Below are 18,367 nucleotides of genomic sequence, written 5' to 3'. Positions count from 1 at the left end.
GGAGCCCTTTGAATTGTTGCCGGGTAACAGCTGTATGTCCAGTAATCTTGCATTAACGCCCTTTCATTGTCTATCACCGGCACCGCAGCCACCCATCCCTGGCCTTTCTAGAACGTTCCTCTCCAGCTCCATCAGCACCCCTGTCTGCTAGACACACACACACACACACACACACACACAAGTGAGCGAGCACAGGGTGAATCATGGTGTCCAGGGAGCCGCCTCCTCTGTCCCTCTGTCTCTGGCTTTGTGCTCCACAGACCCCCTGAATCTGCTGCATTCCTTTCCCTGTTATCCGCCTGCCTGTTGGGGGAGAGGAGTAACACACAGGAGTAAAACAAGAAAACCACCTCATTGCTACCAGGGTGACGTCAGGCACTCTACGGTAGCTACTGCTGTCAAACACATGTCAAATACGCTGCTATCAGTTCACCAGCAGCACATAGGCCTATACAAGTACGTATGCCGTATATTTTTGGATATGACGGAGCATTTTAAAGACCTCTAGTCCACATTGGCTTAAAAACTAAACCTGAAATATTCATTTGATGCTATCCAGATCACCCGCTAAATGAATCGTGTGACAGGATCGTTTCGTGACCTGCCGTTTTCAAGGTCAGGAATGAACTTTTAATCTCTTGTCAGTCAACATGGACAACAAGTCCTTGAAGTATTCACAGAAGTGGGAATCTGGAAAAATCCAGTTTTACGACTGAGGAGGATTGTGGGTTACATGACCTTGTAGCGAGGTTGTTTAGACAAAAATTGGACACAACATGGTCTTTTATTCAGACTTTATATCAAAATGTAGATCACAACTTTTCGTTGGAGGAAACATAACGAACAACTTTACTGAAATATGATTCACTTGATGTAATCATCAATTCTGTACAATCCATGAATTTAAAACTTCTAGAGCATGGTTTAGTTCCCCATCGATTCAGTGATGGAGGACAAAGTCCTTGAGCAATCCTCATTCTGTGTGAAAGTAGATGTCAGACTTTATCTCAGGTTAATATGAGGGGAAGTAGGCCAGAGTCAAATTAAGCGGCTATCTATCATCAAAGCTACATTGTTTTCAGTAGCTACAAATTCACTTGACGACAGCTCAGCAGCACACAAACAATGTGCATGGGAATGTGTGAGTTTTGTATTCAGAGGACTGTGAATACTGCCCATGAGATTCATCAAAAGACTGTTATTATAATACATGTATTGTTATTATCACCTCATCATTAGTAAACTGATTATATTCTTAATATTTTCCCCATATTTCATATCCATCACTCGATAGCCTATGTGTTGTTAGATGAAAGGTGGAGGATGTTGATGTATCTCAAGTTCACATGAACATGACAATGACATAACTTGAGCAAAGTGCATGTCAGTGGAGGAGAAAAGCATCCCTGACTGGCCTGAAGGTGGAAAAAGTGACACTCATTAAATCTAATACCCGAGCGGTGACATCACTCCCCCTCGATGAGGAGGCTGCGCCCTGATTGGACGGCTGCCGCGGCCAATCAGAGCGCACACACATGGGAAGAGTTTAAAAAAGATTCAGAACAGTGTCGGAAAGTTGTCCAAAAGCCTCACGAGCAGGTCCGAGCACGACTGAGACCAGCTGAAGGAAGAAACAAAAGAAAGAGAGAAAAAAAGAAAAGCAAACCTCGACCCACGGATTTGTTCGGGACTTTTTTTTTTCTGTGTGTTTCCTGCCTCGGACCGAGAGCTGTAACCTGCTCCTCCATTTTTAAAGCCCTCCTCATCAGCCTCACTGTAAATAACTCAAAGCACCAGGATGTCAACACATTTCAGGAGCGGCCCAGCCTTCGGACTTTCAGCCGAGGTCAAGAGTAAGGTGAGTGCACGTTTTTATTTATTTCTTTATTTCTGTTGTTATCCCAGGGCTGTGGCAAATCCACTGCAGCGTTCTAGCAGCTGGAGTGGGTCAGGGGTCCACCAACCAGGGGCCAGGGAAGCCAGCTTTAGCATGAGGATGAATAATGTAAACACTCCTCTTCTGTGGTCCTGTTTGGATTGTTTGCCTTAATTATAACAAACTACAGAGGATGGGGATCCTCCAAACACAGCTCTATAGAGAAAACTCATGCTCAAATAGTTGTTGGAGTCCTTATATGGGATGTTCACATGGTTACAGTCATCCTGAACAACCTGTCAACACGTGGTTCATCCCCCTAACATAGAATAAAACACACAAACATGCACTGAGCCGCTCTAACTCTGATCTTAAAGCTGGTATTTTACATGCAGGTTGTGTTTTGATGATTAAAACAAGGCTCTATAACGTGATCTCACTCCTAAGTTTCATGCATGGGAAACGCACACACACTCCTGCCCTCTGATAACAGATCACACAGTGAGGGAGGTGATTGTTTTGGAGCTGAAAGTAGGTCTCAGTGGCCAAATTATTTGTGCGATTTAAGAGGGGTCAGGGCATTTAGTCTGTGAGAGTGCAGCACGAGGGGAGGGAGGAAATTTGACTTGTGCTAAATAACGCTGTGTTTTTCTAGTGTCACTGGTTCATTTATCTCTGTGGCTGAGGAACCACACTGTGTGTGTGTGTGTAGGGTTGTGAATCTGGGCCTGGAGGCAAAGAGAGTAGAGATGCTTCAGTGATGATCGGAGCTTGATCTGCAGAATCAAAGACACACATTGTACATGATTATGAATGGATTTATTTTGACCTGGAGTTATTTTATAAGCAAGTGGTGGATTGTTCCAATGCTACAATAATGATAATGATATCCTGCATTCACAAGGTTACTTATGGTAGAATAAATCAAAAATCATAATATTTCAAATAAATAATGAGTATTTTATTTTGGATATTAGACTATATTTATGAACCTGTAGCTGGCATTTTGATTTGATTTTTTAGCTTTACTTTAAGTTTGTTGTTGAAGTTAATATAAATATCAGATTTGATATTTGCTTCAAAGCACAGTACTAAAGTAAATGATCATCAACATACATATTCCCTTTCCTCCAGTTTAAGCTGTCAGCATCCTGACCGAGCTTGATGAAGTGACCGTTTTTTGGAGGATTTCACGTGTTTGCCTCCTCTCTGCTGCTGGTATCATGACAGTAGTGACTCTGTATGTTGGGATGAGTCACAGCTGCTGACAGCTTGAGAAAGGTCAGCCTGCGACTGTTCCAACACCCCGATCATCATCATCATCATCATCATCATTGTCGTTATTGTCCTGAATAGTTCCCTGAATAGTGGCATCTTTCATCAGTGCTTTAATCTCACACAGGGGTACACTGCACTCCATGAAACCCACATTCCTAGCGTTACAGCTATTCAGCAGGCTCTTTAGTCTGGAATGAAGGTTTGATATTCTGGCTGTTATTTTTGCTTCCATCTTTGTGCTGTTTCCAAGTCGATTATGTGCACTCTATCTCCCGTTGTGAATAGTCTGGAAACCCAGCTGTACAGTGCAGTTGACAGGGCGCCGTGGGTCGCGCGGGGATTATAGGTTCCTGCAGCATGACATCAGAGAGGAGCAGGGATGCAGCAGGGAGACTGACAGGTACATCGGCATCATCTGATGGCCTTTTAAGGACCGGCCGGCCTCTGACTTGGAACATGAGAAAGTGTCCTTTGTCTAAACAGTTTACACTGGAGTCAGGGAGGACGTAACGCCGTCCTGACAGAACACAGGTGGACAGGAGACGGATGGCGGAGACAAGAGTCGTACCAGCAGCTCCCACCAGCAGATCCATTTAACACAACAGCTGTTTGTTTAGTGAGGTGAACTCTTCCAAAGGCAGAGCCAGGATCAGTGATCAGCTGCTGGGTGGTCACAGGAACATCTTGAAGCGACTTTTTTTTTTCTAGTACAGTTCAAAGTACAAACGGCTACATACTGTGTATTTACACTGATGTTAGTACACTGTCTACTCTGTCCAATGTGGTTGGTTATATGTGATGCTGTGAGATTTTACACACTTTAGTTGCACTTTGCTCCAGTAGCCTTGGTCTGCTGGTACGAGTAGCTTCCAGTGGTGAGTGTCAGCTGATGTTGGTTCAGATCAATGTGTAACTGATCTGACATTATGAAGCTCTCTCCTACTTTTACATTATGTTTCAGCGTTACCATCATCCTCTACCTGCCACCTCTCCTGTGCCTACATTTGAACAGAAGTGACTGAGTTCTGCTTTTAAACATGAAATAATTTTTAAAAAGTATATTTTAGGGCTTTTTATGCCTTTTTATTGGATAGTGTACTGAGAGAGACAGGAAATGGGAATGACATGCAGTAGAGGGCCGTCCAATGCGGGATTCGAGCCGGGGCCGACTGCAGTGAGGACTGTAGCCTCTATATATGGGGCGCCTGCTCAACCCACTGCGCCCCATCATTTACATTTTTTGGATTCTGTTGTTGAGTTTTGCTAGCAGATCTTTCTCAGTACCTCTTAAACAATATATAGATATGGATTAAGATATATTTATACAATAGTACTTCCCTTGTATTTTAATTTGAAGCTATTTCAGACATCCATACAACAGTTAAAGAGAGAGGCATTGTGCTTTCTCCTCCACATCGTTCAGCATATTTGTCTGATTTTATATAAAAACATATAATCAGCTTTTCAAATACATTAATAAAGAGTAGTCCAGTTTCTCAACTTATTATTAATGTGACACTTTACAAAAAAGCAGAACCTGTTCGAGGTTCCTCATCATGGTTCAGATGAGCTGCTGGAACAGAGACGTTTACCCACCTAAACCTCTCAGATGGTTTCATTTAGATAATTGTTAGCAGCCCGCCAAGGTCAAGTTGGCCATGATTAAACAACAGAAAAAACAACGATTAAGGAAATATGTGAAACATTAATGGACATTTATGCAGCAGGACTTTGTTTTTTCTTCTTTCCCCTCTCATTCATCATCTCTCAACCCCTCAGACTTATCTGACGACCCATTGGAGGGCACCCAGCTTCTCATTTGGGAACCAATAGAGTGAAATATCAAAGCGTAGCTGTTTAACAACCGCCTCCATTAGCGGCAGCTAAATGCTGTGTATGTATGAATGTGTCATTTATATAAAATACAATAATATGTCATATAAAGTTATTTCTCTGTAGAATGAGTTATTTTACTTTACTTTTAACACATTTTCTTTACAATATTTTCGCTTTTACTTAAGGACTGCTACTTGCATTGGGAGTATTTCCTACACTATTCGACATGCAGAGGAGGAAATAACAGAATAAACAAATAAAATCTTAAATTGATCAGTGATAAAATGTCCCGTAGCTCATTTCAGTGCTTCAGGAGGTTTGTCAGTGTGGCCTTACTTGGTCTGGTATGACTGGAGGCTTATGGTGGCTAATGTAGGCTTATGCAGGCTAACTGCGCTAAGGTAGATGTTGCTGTATGTGACACTACTGTAACACTTTACTGGCGTTATGACTCTGCTCTTTTTGTGCTATAAATGTCTTAGCATTTACCACTGTTCCATAATTGCCACTTGTGTCCACAGTGACCTTTCTCTAGCAAAGGTTACATCGTCTTGCTTTAAGGATCTGTGTCCTGCAAAGGACATGTTTCAGTTTCCAGCATCACTAGCGCCGTATATTTTAGTTTTGAACTGCTCCATCCTATTTGCCCTTTTGTCATTCAATGTCTATGATAAAGAAATCTCTCAGAGTTCAGAAAACAACCGGCTCTGACAGCATTCCTGAGCTCCACTATGAGAAGAACAACACGGCTAAATCAGACACTGAGCTCAAGTACCTCGGCTGGAAGCAGGACCTGTCGATCTTGGCCTGTCTTTATCAGACGTGGTTTGCCTGAATAGTCAACTCACTGTAAAAGGGCAGATTCTGGAAAACCCAGAGGGAGAGAGAGAGAGAAAAGAGGGGGGAGAGAGAAATATGAGCTGGGCCAATGGGAGACGGAGAGCGAGACAGACGGAGGGAGAGGGAGGAGTGTTTGGGAAAGCTGTTTCTCCCAAGTTTGGTGTGATGGACTGGAAGCTCCGTTATCCCCACTGCTTTGAAATACTTGTTTGTGTTGGCTGGCGATCCCAGACTGCGAAGACTTATCTGCAGAACATTCAGGAAAAGAGGACGAGGGTGTGTGCGTGTGTGTGTGAGAGAGAGTGTGTGTATCCAAGGGGGGAGCAGCCTTAAACCCCACACCAGAATTCAAAGTATTAGGGCAACGTGTTTGTGCCAATAAGGAAATACAGAGAGAGAAGAGAAAGAGGCCAGAGTGTTTCTCTAAGCTGGAATGTCCACAGGCCTTTTTTCATTTTCATTTTTATTCCCGGTCTTTTTACACACTTCATCTCAAAGTACTTTTTTATTATACAGTAAGACTTTCAGTGACAGTCCACTTATGATGTGCTGAGAAAGGAAAGGCAGAGACCAGAAACCTGAAAGTGGCATTGTATTAAACTGACATAAAGTTTTAAGATCTGAGTATTGTGTGTCATTATCTATCATCTTCTGCTTTTATTCCAGCCCTCAGTGAATTCCACTGTATTCCTCCCCATCACAACCAATATGGCCTTCAAATAACTCCTAAGGACGTTGTCAAGAAATAAAGAGGAAAATAGACACAAATGTGATGTTGATAAACTTCTGATTCATTTAAGTGTTAATTCACTCAAGGTCAAATGAACATGCAAAGATGTGGAGAAAACAGACATGTGGAGAAAAGAATGTCTAGTAATTATTTATAATAAGTAAATACTAATGTTTTTTATTTTATTAAATTAGACAGCTCATGCTGGGAACCTTTTTTGAAATAGGGTAAATTTAGAGAGTATCTCATGATGGGATCACAGCGGCAGCGACAGCCGCCCTGTCTTGACCCGTGAGCACTCTGTGTTGGAACCACACCCATCTTTGAACTCAGCCTTCATTTCTTCTTTTTAAATCTTGGCTACACACATGTAAAGTTTACTCACAGTACTTGAGTGACTCATCACGGTGGCAAAATCTGCCCACAGATGTATGATGAAGTATTCAAACCTGCCTCAGCGGTTGTTTCCACCGCAGTCAGCTACTCCGCGGCCACATTTTGTTGTAGCACATCATGCATGGTTGCAGACCAAAAAAGATGAAAACATATACACTGGTAATAATGTGTTATAGTTTGATTTAAAATGTCAAATCGGAATAATCAGGAATGTTCCACAAATTTTGATCTTCCCATGCGGCACAAGGATAAACCACAGAGTAATATTTTATCACTCTTCATTTTGCTGAGCCCTGAGTTTTTTTTTTTAGGTGCTTTCTTTCTTTTCTTCTTTTTTAAACGGTACTGAAATGACTAAAGGCTTGCCAGTAAGGAGTAGGCTTGATCATAGAGAGTTTGATGGGCTGAATCAGCTGTTGTTTTATGATAAACTGAATATGTAATATGTGACCTCTGACCTCTGTCCCATCCTCCTTGATAGCTGGCAGGAAAGTATGACGCCCAGAAGGAGGAGGAGCTGAGGCTGTGGATCCAGGATGTGACTGGCAAGAGGATGGGGGACCACTTCATGGAGAGTCTGAAGGATGGAGTCCTGCTGTGCGAGTGAGTGGACAGACGCTGACGCACAGAAACTAATCATTAATGTCAGTGATTGTCCCCAATAAGATGATTATATAATTAATCATACATCACTAAAAAATAATCTTGTATCCTGTGTCCCTTTCTTTGTAGACTCATTAACGTTCTCCGGCCAGGTTCAGTGAGAAGGATCAACAACTCCACTCAAAACTGGCACCAGGTAATGAACCAGCTCAATGGAAAAAAAAAAGCCTTATTTGTCCCGTTGGTCTCAAAGTCAGGGACGGTTTCCAGAGCATGTGGAACTTGGTTTGTCTGCCACATTGGCCTTGACAACACGGAGCCTATTTACATTCCATAAAGTAGCTGCCATATCAAATGAGCCCCATCGCGGCGTGGCATTTATTAGCCTTTTACAGGCTCAAAGAGGCAAACATCGCTTCTAAGAGTTGATTGAAGCTCTTTTTAAAAAAAAATCTCATTGTGATATTAACGCTGCTGCAAATGAATGCACAGCAGTCAGGCTTTCAGTAGATTCAGGCATTATACTGTAGAAGCAATGAGGGAGAAAGGGCCTTGAGATAACTTTAAAATGCACAGAATCTGAATAAAACAAAAAACTGCTAAATATTTAAAGGGATCTTATTCATTCTTTATGGTGTCTATACCAAACCATTATCACAATATTAATGCACGTTTGAGGCAAAAGACGTGCAGTTTTTAGATTCCTGTCTGTATTGTAAATGTGAATGCACTGTTTGTAGCTGGATAGCTTAACACAAGGAATAAAAATGAAAGGAAATGTGTTGTATGGCTCTGTCATAATGTAACTAAATTTGACACGTAGTTAGTCTCTGTGGTAAGCTAACCTAACCAGCCACTGGTGGTAACATTATAATGTACTATAAAAGATTAGGGTAAATGAGTAGTAACGATCCTCATACATACATTGTATTACAATGAAGCAAAAAGAGTTAAATATCCCTCGCTCTGATATTTCCATTGTCCCTCTGTCCGTCCTCCTCAGCTGGAAAACATAGGGAACTTTGTCCGGGGGATCACAGAGTACGGCCTGAGGCCACATGACATCTTTGAGGCCAACGATCTGTTTGAGAATGTCAACCACACTCAGGTCCAGTGCACGCTCATCGCTCTGGTTGGAATGGTGAGGGCAGATGTCACACACACACAAGTACACATGCAGATGCAGACACACACACATACACACTGTTTCTCCAATTACATCTGTTGTAGGGAAGTGTGATGGTGGAGAATCAGGTGCAACTTTTGTCCTATAGACACCATATACAGTACAGTGACTGAACATTACCTATGTGAGTGCTTTGTGTTGCATGGACTAGAACAATATGGCAACAGCTACAGCCTGATAAAAACAATATGAGAATGAAAATTATACTCTATTACCACTATTTTCCTTTCTGTCTCTGCCACCTCTCTCTCTCTCTCAGGCCAAGTCCAAAGGTTTCCACTCAAAGTACGACTTTGGAGTGAAGTACGCTGAGAAGCAGCAGCGCCGCTTCGCTCCAGAGAAGCTCAGGGAGGGACGCAACATCATAGGCCTGCAGGTCAGAGCAGCAGGCCTGTTGCACCAAGCCAATTTACTGCTTTTACACCCATTCAAATGAGTCTCTATAGATTGAGAAGGGGGAGATTGCCTCGCACCGCACAGATTAGATCCTCACATTGGTGCCGGTGGTGTCAGGAATTGAGTCCATGAAGAAAGGAAGGAGTTCCACCTTCCTTCCTTTCTTCAGAGTCTCTATAGATGTTAAACTGGCAAAGATAAAATAGATGCACATGGGTTATATTTATGCCCCCTGCTGGAGTCATGCAGAATGAATCCTGAATAGAATAACAGGTTCATTCACTCATCATGAATGTAAATTGAAATTAGTTTCCCCCCCCCAAAATTATGACAATAGACTAATGGTGTTTTCAGTTATTTATCTCACATTATGACAATAGACTAATGGTGTTTTCAGTTATTTATCTCACTCAATGTTGCTGTATCCTTAGATGGGCACCAACAAGCTTGCCAGCCAGAAGGGCATGACCTCCTACGGCACACGGCGCCACCTGTACGATGCAAAGATCGGCATGGACAACCCAATGGACCAGTCCACTATCAGCCTACAGATGGGTACCAACAAGGGAGCCAGCCAGGTGAGGAGAGAAACACCACAATACTTCTATCTTATATTAATTCATTTTTTACCAGATGAGAGCTGAAGATTAATTAATTTAAATGGTAAGGCTGCTGTTGAAAAGACCGAAGTCATTAGTTCATTTTGGGGTCTGCAGGCTAATGAATCTTACTGGAACTGTTAGTAGCTACATGTTTTTCTGTTTCATGAAACAGTCTGGCACTTGGGAATGAGTTTGTTGGGATGATTTTCGGCTGCACAGTACAGTAATACACATGTTGACACTGTAGCACAATGATTCCCGGGGCAGAACTACAGCTTGAATTTGGATATTTGAAAACCAGATAGATAGCCAACAAGTCTTAACAGTTAGCTGAAAAAATTAAGCATATAGCAAAAACAATCTTGTCCAAAATTGGTTGAAATAGCCAAATTAATTTAACACATTATTTCTTTAAAGGAGATTTTTTGTTTTTGCTACATAGCTAACTTTAGCGTGGCCAGCTGTTTACTTACTAGTGTAGAGCAAACATGAGTTCAGTATCAAATATCGTTCCTTTAATTACAGCTGAATAGCAGCTCTTGCCTTTATCAAATCCTCCACTGAAGTTAGCATGCTAACCAGCTAGCCTTGGCCCTTTTAGCCACTTTCCAATAGACACATTGTAGCCTTCAAGCCTTGTCTGCCTTGAAGACCTATTTTAACTTTGCCATGTTAAGACAACAATGGTTCATGTCACACAACAAATTACCACCCCCCTACAAGGCAACAAACCACATTTGGCAGAAAAGAAAACCGACTAATGGCTTCTTATTATTACTTGGCTAAACTATGAATAGTTACTTGAAAGTGATAGATAGAAATAGTAGAAATCATACCGTCATATGGTTAAAATAGTTAGCAAAACGTGTTGGATAAATGGTTGAAATAGCTAAACGTGATATAAATGGCCAAACCATCAGACTTGCTCATGCATTTGATTGTGCTAAAACATCCAATTTAAAATCAATCAAGTGAAGACTGTTGGAAGCAGTGATAGGCGAGCTAGAGTTCATGGAGTTCATCCGACAGGGCTCTGGCATTAAATCAGATAAAAAAAAAAAAGAGGCTGGGAACTACTATTGTAACAAGTATTTCTGGCAGAATTACAGTGTGCATGGGTTTGACAAATATACTACAGTGCCCACGTCCATCAGAATGAAGGAACATGTCACCCAGTGCAGCAGTGTGGCTCGATGTTGTGTTTTTAAGAGGCTCTGGGCAACAGTGGAGCTTTACGACAGAGAGGGATGTTGACAGTAAGAATAATATACAGTATTACAGGCCTTATTCATTGAATTCATGGGCTGTTCAAGAGGCTTTTTAAAAAATATATTGGCCCGACTGCGGAATGTTTTCTTTTTCTTTTTAATTTGAAAACCTCTCTGCTTCCCCCCAGGCTGGCATGACGGCTCCAGGAACCAGGAGGCACATCTTCGACAAGAATCTGCAGCTGGAGAACTGTGACACCAGCACCATCTCCCTGCAGATGGGCACCAACAAAGTGGCCTCCCAGCAGGGCATGACCACCTACGGCCTGCCCCGCCAGGTCTACGACAACAAGTACTGCAGCAACCCCACCGAGGCCTACTACAACAACGGCAGCGAGGAGTTCGACGGCTACAACCAGTACTCAGATTAAAAAAAAAAAAAAAAAAACTAGCCTCACCGCCCCTCATCCTCCTCCTCCTCCTCCTCCTCCCTCTTTGCTTTAACTTCAGACAAACAACCACAACGGTCTTTGTGATGAGCAAACCTCCCAGACTGTTATTTAACACTGATTGACGTCACTGTCGTCTTTATTGCCCTTTTTTCCCCTTTAACATATTTTTACTCTTAGGACTTCGTTGTTTTTCTTTCCGTGAGTAAAAACAAAAAGGGTTTACACTGACCTTACGTCAAAAATTTTCACTTAGTGGCCAACGTCTGTATCTCATTGCGCTGATGAGTTTTTATTACTGCTCAAAACACCCAAACAACACTTATAAGTTGAGAATTAATGACCATTGCTATTTATATTTTTCCTACTGCTTTTTGTATTTGCATTGTAATTAGGGATTTTTTTTTCTTTTTTTTTTTACTGTTGATACCCCTCGGCTCACCTCCCTTCCCCTTCCTGTCCAGTTTGAACACTGACGAAGCAGAATCTGAGTGTTTCTTGGAAACAAGTGACTGTGTTGGTGCTATTGAACTTTGACCCAGTTGGAACAGAGTCCACGCCAGAGCTCTACGGGCTCTGGGATCCCACCGCCCGGGATGACGCAGGAGCTCCCAGGTCCACAGGTTGACCCGGTGGCGGACGATGCAGGAGGACTTGTAGCTTTGTGCGGATATCGCTTTGTTTTGTGAGCACCTGCGCTGTCAAATAGTCATGTTCACAGGCCTGCCAGATTACCCATCCTGCCAATGTTATGGGGCTGACTTTACATGGCTTGTGTGCAGCATGAGTCCTTGGTTTTTTAAGGAAGTTTTTTTAGTAAAAAAGGAGCAGGGTCTGTCAGACAATGCATTTATGAACACTAAAAGAGTAAATGTAGGTGTTGTGATATCCAGTTTGATGTTAGGGTTATCTAGGTCACTAGTAGTTTTTATACAGCAACTGAAGCTGTTGACTTTTTGCTTCCAGCCTTTTGGGAACATTTCCTGCTTGCCTTTTGCCTCAGTGAACTTTGGCTTTAGTGTTGTTGCTCCAGTTGCACTTTACCTGGCTTCACCTTGTGTGCAGTTAACAGTGGAGGATGTACCTGAGTACAGTTGCTCAGATACTGTACTTGGCTACAAATTTGGGGTACTTGAACTTTGAGTTTTCCCATTTGATGCCACTTTTTACTTATACTCCCTAACCTATGTAATTACATCAGTTGTAGTGACTTAACAAAATTAGATCTTACATACACATATTATTATAAAATGTTTTAAGTATAGGTAACAATTTACTACTTCTTTCACGTTTTGTACTTGAAGTACATTCTGCTGATGACACAAAAGGAGTATTTTTACATTGTGGTATTGCTCATTTTATGAATGCAAAGTGTCTGAGTACTTTGTCCACCACTGACAATAATTGGCAATATCAAAGCAGACCCTAGGTGCTTGCTGATAATTGCTAATGTGAATCATGCCAAATATACAGACGAGATCCTCCATTTGAAACGTCTGCATCATACTGTCAACCCACCGAATGTCTTGAATGTAAACTTTAGAAGTGCCTCTAGCTGTCACGGGATTCATTTTCAACACATTAGAGTGCAGAAATTTACACTTACATTTTGGCTTAGAAGTAAACGGACCAACATGTTTGAGCTCCTGATCAAAAGCACCACAGCCAGGATTTTAGACATGTAGCAGGACGCCATCTAGTGGAGAAAAGCTCATGCGTATACTATTTACTGTATTTTTAATCCATCAAACGACCAAATGTTACATTTTTATTCAATCAAATATAGGAATGTAGTTAATTTATTGATCATCATTCCCAACCTGATATCCAGAATGTGGAGTTAAATGTATAGTAACATTTCACCCTAATGTGTTGGCTTTGTTTCAACATTGTTCAAACTATACATCTTTGCTAACCTATTGATTTTTTTTTCTATATGCCTTTCACGAAACATGACATTTGTGCAATAAAAACACTTCAAAAATACAGTTCTGTTGTAATTTTATTATTACTGTAATTAAATCAAATAACACAGTGAAAGTGAAATACACAAAAGTAGTGTAACTGAAATCACATAATTGTGGTCTTAAAATGAAAATTACAAAAAAAAAGAGGAAGAATTTGAATTTGGCAATTCAAAAAAGTAAAAAGTTGTCAATCAACATAATGTTGCAAGTGAAACAGGTTTAAATCAGGTTTAAAACTAAAATATTACTTCCAAAAAAAGTAACATTTGTTTGTCTTATAAGAATAATAGACAACCTTGTAACTACCTAAAGAAAATTAGTATTTCCATCTATAAATCAAAAATAATAATAATAAAAAACACTGAGTGTTTTATATGTGTACAAATATGTCAGATTTGATTTTAAATTTCATTATATGACAGTTTGGTCCAGAAAGAGAAAAAATCTTCATCCAATATAAAATAAACATAATTTTTCATAAGCGGATCAATGACATGAAATATGAAGAGAGCTGTGATGTTGACAGGTCACTGTCAAAACAACATGATGACACTCTGGCCCAGCCAGACGAATGTGCCATGTCCAGCAAGCCACACTGCAGCGTAATGAAACTAAACGTGTCAGACACAGAAAAACATAATGTTTGCTACATGGTGCTAAACAGAAAGTGATTTGAGGTTAGAGAAAAGGTGAGTCATAACTGAACAAGGACTACTGATTGGCTGCTTCACAAGCATCGATCCAGTCGCTGTAAACATCCACTGGCTCGGACAGATCTGTTGACAGGAGGTTAAGGGATGGTCCAGATTTACACCCAAGATACACACACACACACCTTAACAAGGCGAAACAATCTTCTAATTGCTTATTTTAAGAATTTAAAGTGTTAAAGCAGAAGTAAGTGGAATATTTGTGTTAAATAGTTACTGTATATCTTCCGACGGCAATCACTTACATAGAGTGTTTGGTCCGAAACACGGGTCTGTCAGTCACTCTGCTCTGCTGTAAGCCAAGGAGAAAACTTTTATTTTATTTCCTTGTATCCTACAACCTTTATCCAATGAGGAGAGAGAATGGCATGAAGGGCTGTGTGTGCAGCCAAGGGATGCACGTGAATATGGTGACGTAGGGACGAGGACCAATAGATCCATGACGAGGGCAGGGGCTGCTAACTCCATCGGCTGACAAGTCAGAAAAACGTCCGGATCGCTTACTTCTGCTTTAAGAACCCCCTCATTTGCATATGCAACTATTACTGCATTAAAGCTGGTGATAATTATGAAATCTGCAAGCAGTCTGTTTTCATTCAACTTTAATGCAGTAGTAGAAAATTGTAATCATAAGATAATTATAAACATATGTACCCAAAATTCCCCATTTTGCAATTTATGAAATGCACTATAAAATTCTCGGATTCATGACTTTTACTCATGGCAACACACAAGCAAACTAAAAATCAGCCAAACATGATGATGCCTTCTGCCCCATGTTGGTTAAAGGATACAAGTTATTGGAGTCTGGAACTCCTCCAAACAAACACTGCATGATATAATCCCTGTGTTGCGGGTTCGTTCCCTGGAAAAGAGTTAGTATTTGTTGTTTATGGTGCATTTCTGGGTTACTGTTGAAGCAGTGTGATGTTGCATAAAGCTGAACTTACATTTTGACATCGCAGGACTTCTCGTGATTACAGAACGGACAGGTAAACTGGGTGTCCAGGTTACCCGTCATCTTTTTCTTGGGAGGTGGCTTTCTCTTTGACTTCCTGCGCCCCATTTCTAGTCCGGTTTACCCTGCAGGGGGGAAAGTTTCTGTATCATTACATTTTTCTTCTTTTCCCAACAGCCACAGGCAATACTGTAGATACCACACGGAGTCTCTTTCACAGAGACACTGCTCAAGTGCATGTTCCCTGTGCATGTAAATATAGATTATGGGAAACTTGGTCACTTTTAATGGCTATAGATAGATAGATAGATAGATAGATAGATAGATAGATAGATAGATAGATAGATAGATAGATAGATAGATACGTTTATTGCCATTGTCATTTCCACAACAACGAAATTAAAAGTGCATCTCCTGCAGTGCAAAATTTCATAAAAACATGCATTCATTTGCTTGACATCCTGAACAATAGTGTTTTAAGCCACCGCCTTGAATGACCTCTGTATATATATTTAAAAAAACATTATAAGGACATAATTAAAGCATAGGATAAATATTGTTTACATTCATTCCTGCCCTGGCTCTGACAGGTAAAAACCACTGGACGGATAGTAACGTGTGCTGTTGCAACCATAACTTACACCTTATACTAATGTATGTTAATTGACTTTCCCATAGTATACAGCGACCTATACTTTACTGTCTGCAGATGTGATTTTCTCCAGATGAACGATGCACTAAAGCGCCAAACACACACCGCTGTGCGCTGGCGGGCTAACCGCTAACAGCTGCTAGCATGTGGACACAGACTGGGCACGGACATCAGACGGTTTACAGACGGTTTACAGAGGTGAAGGCGAAGCGAGCGTCCGTGTTTCATCTGTCTGTGCTGCGGGGTCAATCATTAGTTTAACGGTGTGACTGCTGTCTTACCAAAGTGATGTCTTTCGACGTAGGAGGATGCTTTGTGTATTCAACCAGCTCCGGATGCAGCGTCTCTCTGGACCGCTTCCTATTGGTTACTGGAGAATTTGTCCGCGTTGTGATTGGTTCAAACTAGAAGAGTGGCAGCTCTGTTCATCCACTGACAGGGGTCATCTGTAAATGACGTCCCTCCTCCTCCAGTGGTTTAGATAGATAGATAGATAGATAGATAGATAGATAGATAGATAGATAGATAGATAGATAGATAGATAGATAGATAGATAGATAGATAGATAGATAGATAGATAGATAGATAGATAGATAGATAGATAGATAGATAGATAGATAGATAGATAGATAGAGTGTGTTGTGGATTATTTACAATTTTGCTGATTGCTTAGACTACACACGGCTCATTGTGTCAAAACACTAGAAAGCAAGATAAGATGCAACACTTGTAAAACACCTCATGGCTCTGTCAAAATGAAACTGCAATCAATATCACACCTTCTGGTATTGTTTGAAGAAGCCGTGGACCCCAGACAGTGAGAACAACTAGATTAGACTGAGCCAAGAAGAGCATAGGTCAAGGACTAAGAACTGAACTGTATCTTGTCCTTATCAGACCATAAAAAGCCTTAGTATGGTTTGGCATCTGTTTTGTTTATGTGTCTGATTGCTGAGGGAACAAAGCTCTCTCTATATCGCTTTGTTTTACAGGCTGGCAGTTTATATCTGCGGCCTGATGGGGGTGGGAGCCATAGCTGAATGGAAGCTGCCTGGTATAGAGGGACTCAGGGTAAAGCTGTAGCTTTGATCAGCCTATTGGACCACCTCACTGAGGGAGTTCTTATTTTTTAAGAGACAGATTGCCATACCACTGAGAACACAAAAGTAGAGTAGAGCACACACATCCCAACGCACCACAAGTGCAGGACCAACAAACAAAATGAACTTAGAAAAAACGAGTGAAGTCAGCACACTGTATCAAGCTCCTCTAATGAATCAATCAATCAATCAACGTTTCGATCACTGTGGATCTTCGACGAAGTATGTTGCCATACCAACACAAAATGATAAAATGGCTTCAATAAAAGCACAATAAAAAAGAGTCAGTAGGGTTTGATCAACATGAAACGAAGACAGTTTCCTCAGACAATACAAATGCTGGTTTCCCTTTTTGAACACAGCTTCGCAGTTTGCCTCAAATGTAAGATTGTTGTCAATAATTGGGCTAAGATATTTGTATTTTTCCACAAACTCCACCATCTGACCCTTTATTTCTGTGGACGTCTGAACCTGAGAGTGTTTCCTAAAGTCATTGAGCATCTCTTTCATTTTTATTACATTCATCTGCAAAAATGATTTGTCACACCAGTCCGTGAACTCCTGAACAATAGGGCCATGACTTGCTTCATTACCTTGAAGTAGACTTATAATGAGAGACTCATCGGCATACTTCAAGATGGCTCTGTCTGCCCTGCTTCTTCTGCGGCACGTTTAATGAACAGGAGAGGGGACAATATGCACCCCTAGAAAGAAAGAAAGAAAGAAAGAAAGAAAGAAAGAAAGAAAGAAAGAAAGAAAGAAAGAAAGAAAGAAAGAAAAGTTCAGACAAAATTTGATATCCATTGGAGAGAAAGAAACTAGGAAATGTGTGTATCAATTCAGCATGGACCCACAGTCCCACATGGTACAAGCATGAATAATCACATTTTGTAGATGCATATAACACTAGAGCAGAGGAAAGAAGATTTTTGTTGACAGGTGAAAACAGGTTTTAGGGCACTAGTTGATTCCTATATTGTTACTGTGTATAGCCTTACAGTTTACCCAGTGTAACTCATTAAAGACTTCACCATTATGTTTATGTGATGGCTGTGGTCACCAGCTACTTTGCACAATAAAATATGATGAACTGAAAAACTTTCAAATAATCTGCTCCTGTGTCACCTTGGCACAAGACATCACAATTTCATTTCAAGTGTGCGTGTGTCATAAGGAAATTCTCTTCTGATCAATTATTGACACCTTTACATCTTACATTAACTTGACATGTACCAGGAAGCTTCAGCTCAGAGCTGCACAGGGTCATTTCTGGAAACATGTCTGACAATGACAAGTTCAGCAAGACCTGGTCACTGGTGTTTGGGGTAAGATAAACACTTCAATATTTGGAGCAAGAGTAGGTATTATACATCTGAGATGTTTTAGATCTGATGTGTTTTAGACCTGGGGCCTGTTGTTCGAAACCTAGATAAGGGATTAAGCCGGGATATGTTGGTTATCCTGGCCTAATTTAGCCTCAAGTCGGTTGTTCGAAAGCTGGATACCTTTATCCTGGTCAAGTTACTATGGTGATTTATTCTCTGCAGCTAGCCTGCTCCAGACCAGGCTAACAGCCAGGC

At 41.0% G+C, this 18,367-nt stretch overlaps 2 protein-coding genes across 2 annotated transcripts; one reads left to right on the top strand and one right to left on the bottom strand.

Moving 5' to 3' along the window:
- Positions 1 to 1,556: 1,556 nt before the first annotated feature.
- cnn1b (calponin 1, basic, smooth muscle, b) lies at positions 1,557 to 13,388 on the top strand. The gene is made up of 7 exons (XM_083977881.1): positions 1,557 to 1,858; positions 7,438 to 7,559; positions 7,689 to 7,755; positions 8,563 to 8,700; positions 9,005 to 9,121; positions 9,573 to 9,719; positions 11,140 to 13,388. The coding sequence occupies exons 1-7, from the start codon at positions 1,799 to 1,801 to the stop codon at positions 11,380 to 11,382; spliced, it is 894 nt and encodes a 297-aa protein (XP_083834007.1). The 5' UTR covers positions 1,557 to 1,798; the 3' UTR covers positions 11,383 to 13,388.
- Positions 13,389 to 13,703: 315 nt separating this feature from the next.
- On the bottom strand, positions 13,704 to 16,080 carry elof1 (elongation factor 1). The gene is made up of 4 exons (XM_083977440.1): positions 15,969 to 16,080; positions 15,028 to 15,160; positions 14,872 to 14,942; positions 13,704 to 14,143 (listed from the first exon to the last, which is right to left on the bottom strand). The coding sequence occupies exons 2-4, from the start codon at positions 15,141 to 15,143 to the stop codon at positions 14,079 to 14,081; spliced, it is 252 nt and encodes an 83-aa protein (XP_083833566.1). The 5' UTR covers positions 15,144 to 15,160; positions 15,969 to 16,080; the 3' UTR covers positions 13,704 to 14,078.
- Between the last annotated feature and the right edge of the window lie 2,287 nt (positions 16,081 to 18,367).

The sequence above is a fragment of the Trachurus trachurus genome, assembly GCF_905171665.1.
Source record: "Trachurus trachurus genome assembly, chromosome: 8".
Classification (NCBI taxonomy): Eukaryota; Metazoa; Chordata; class Actinopteri; order Carangiformes; family Carangidae; genus Trachurus; species Trachurus trachurus.
The sequence above is the reverse complement of the archived record's forward strand: the minus strand, read 5'-3'. Positions and strand labels throughout refer to the sequence as shown.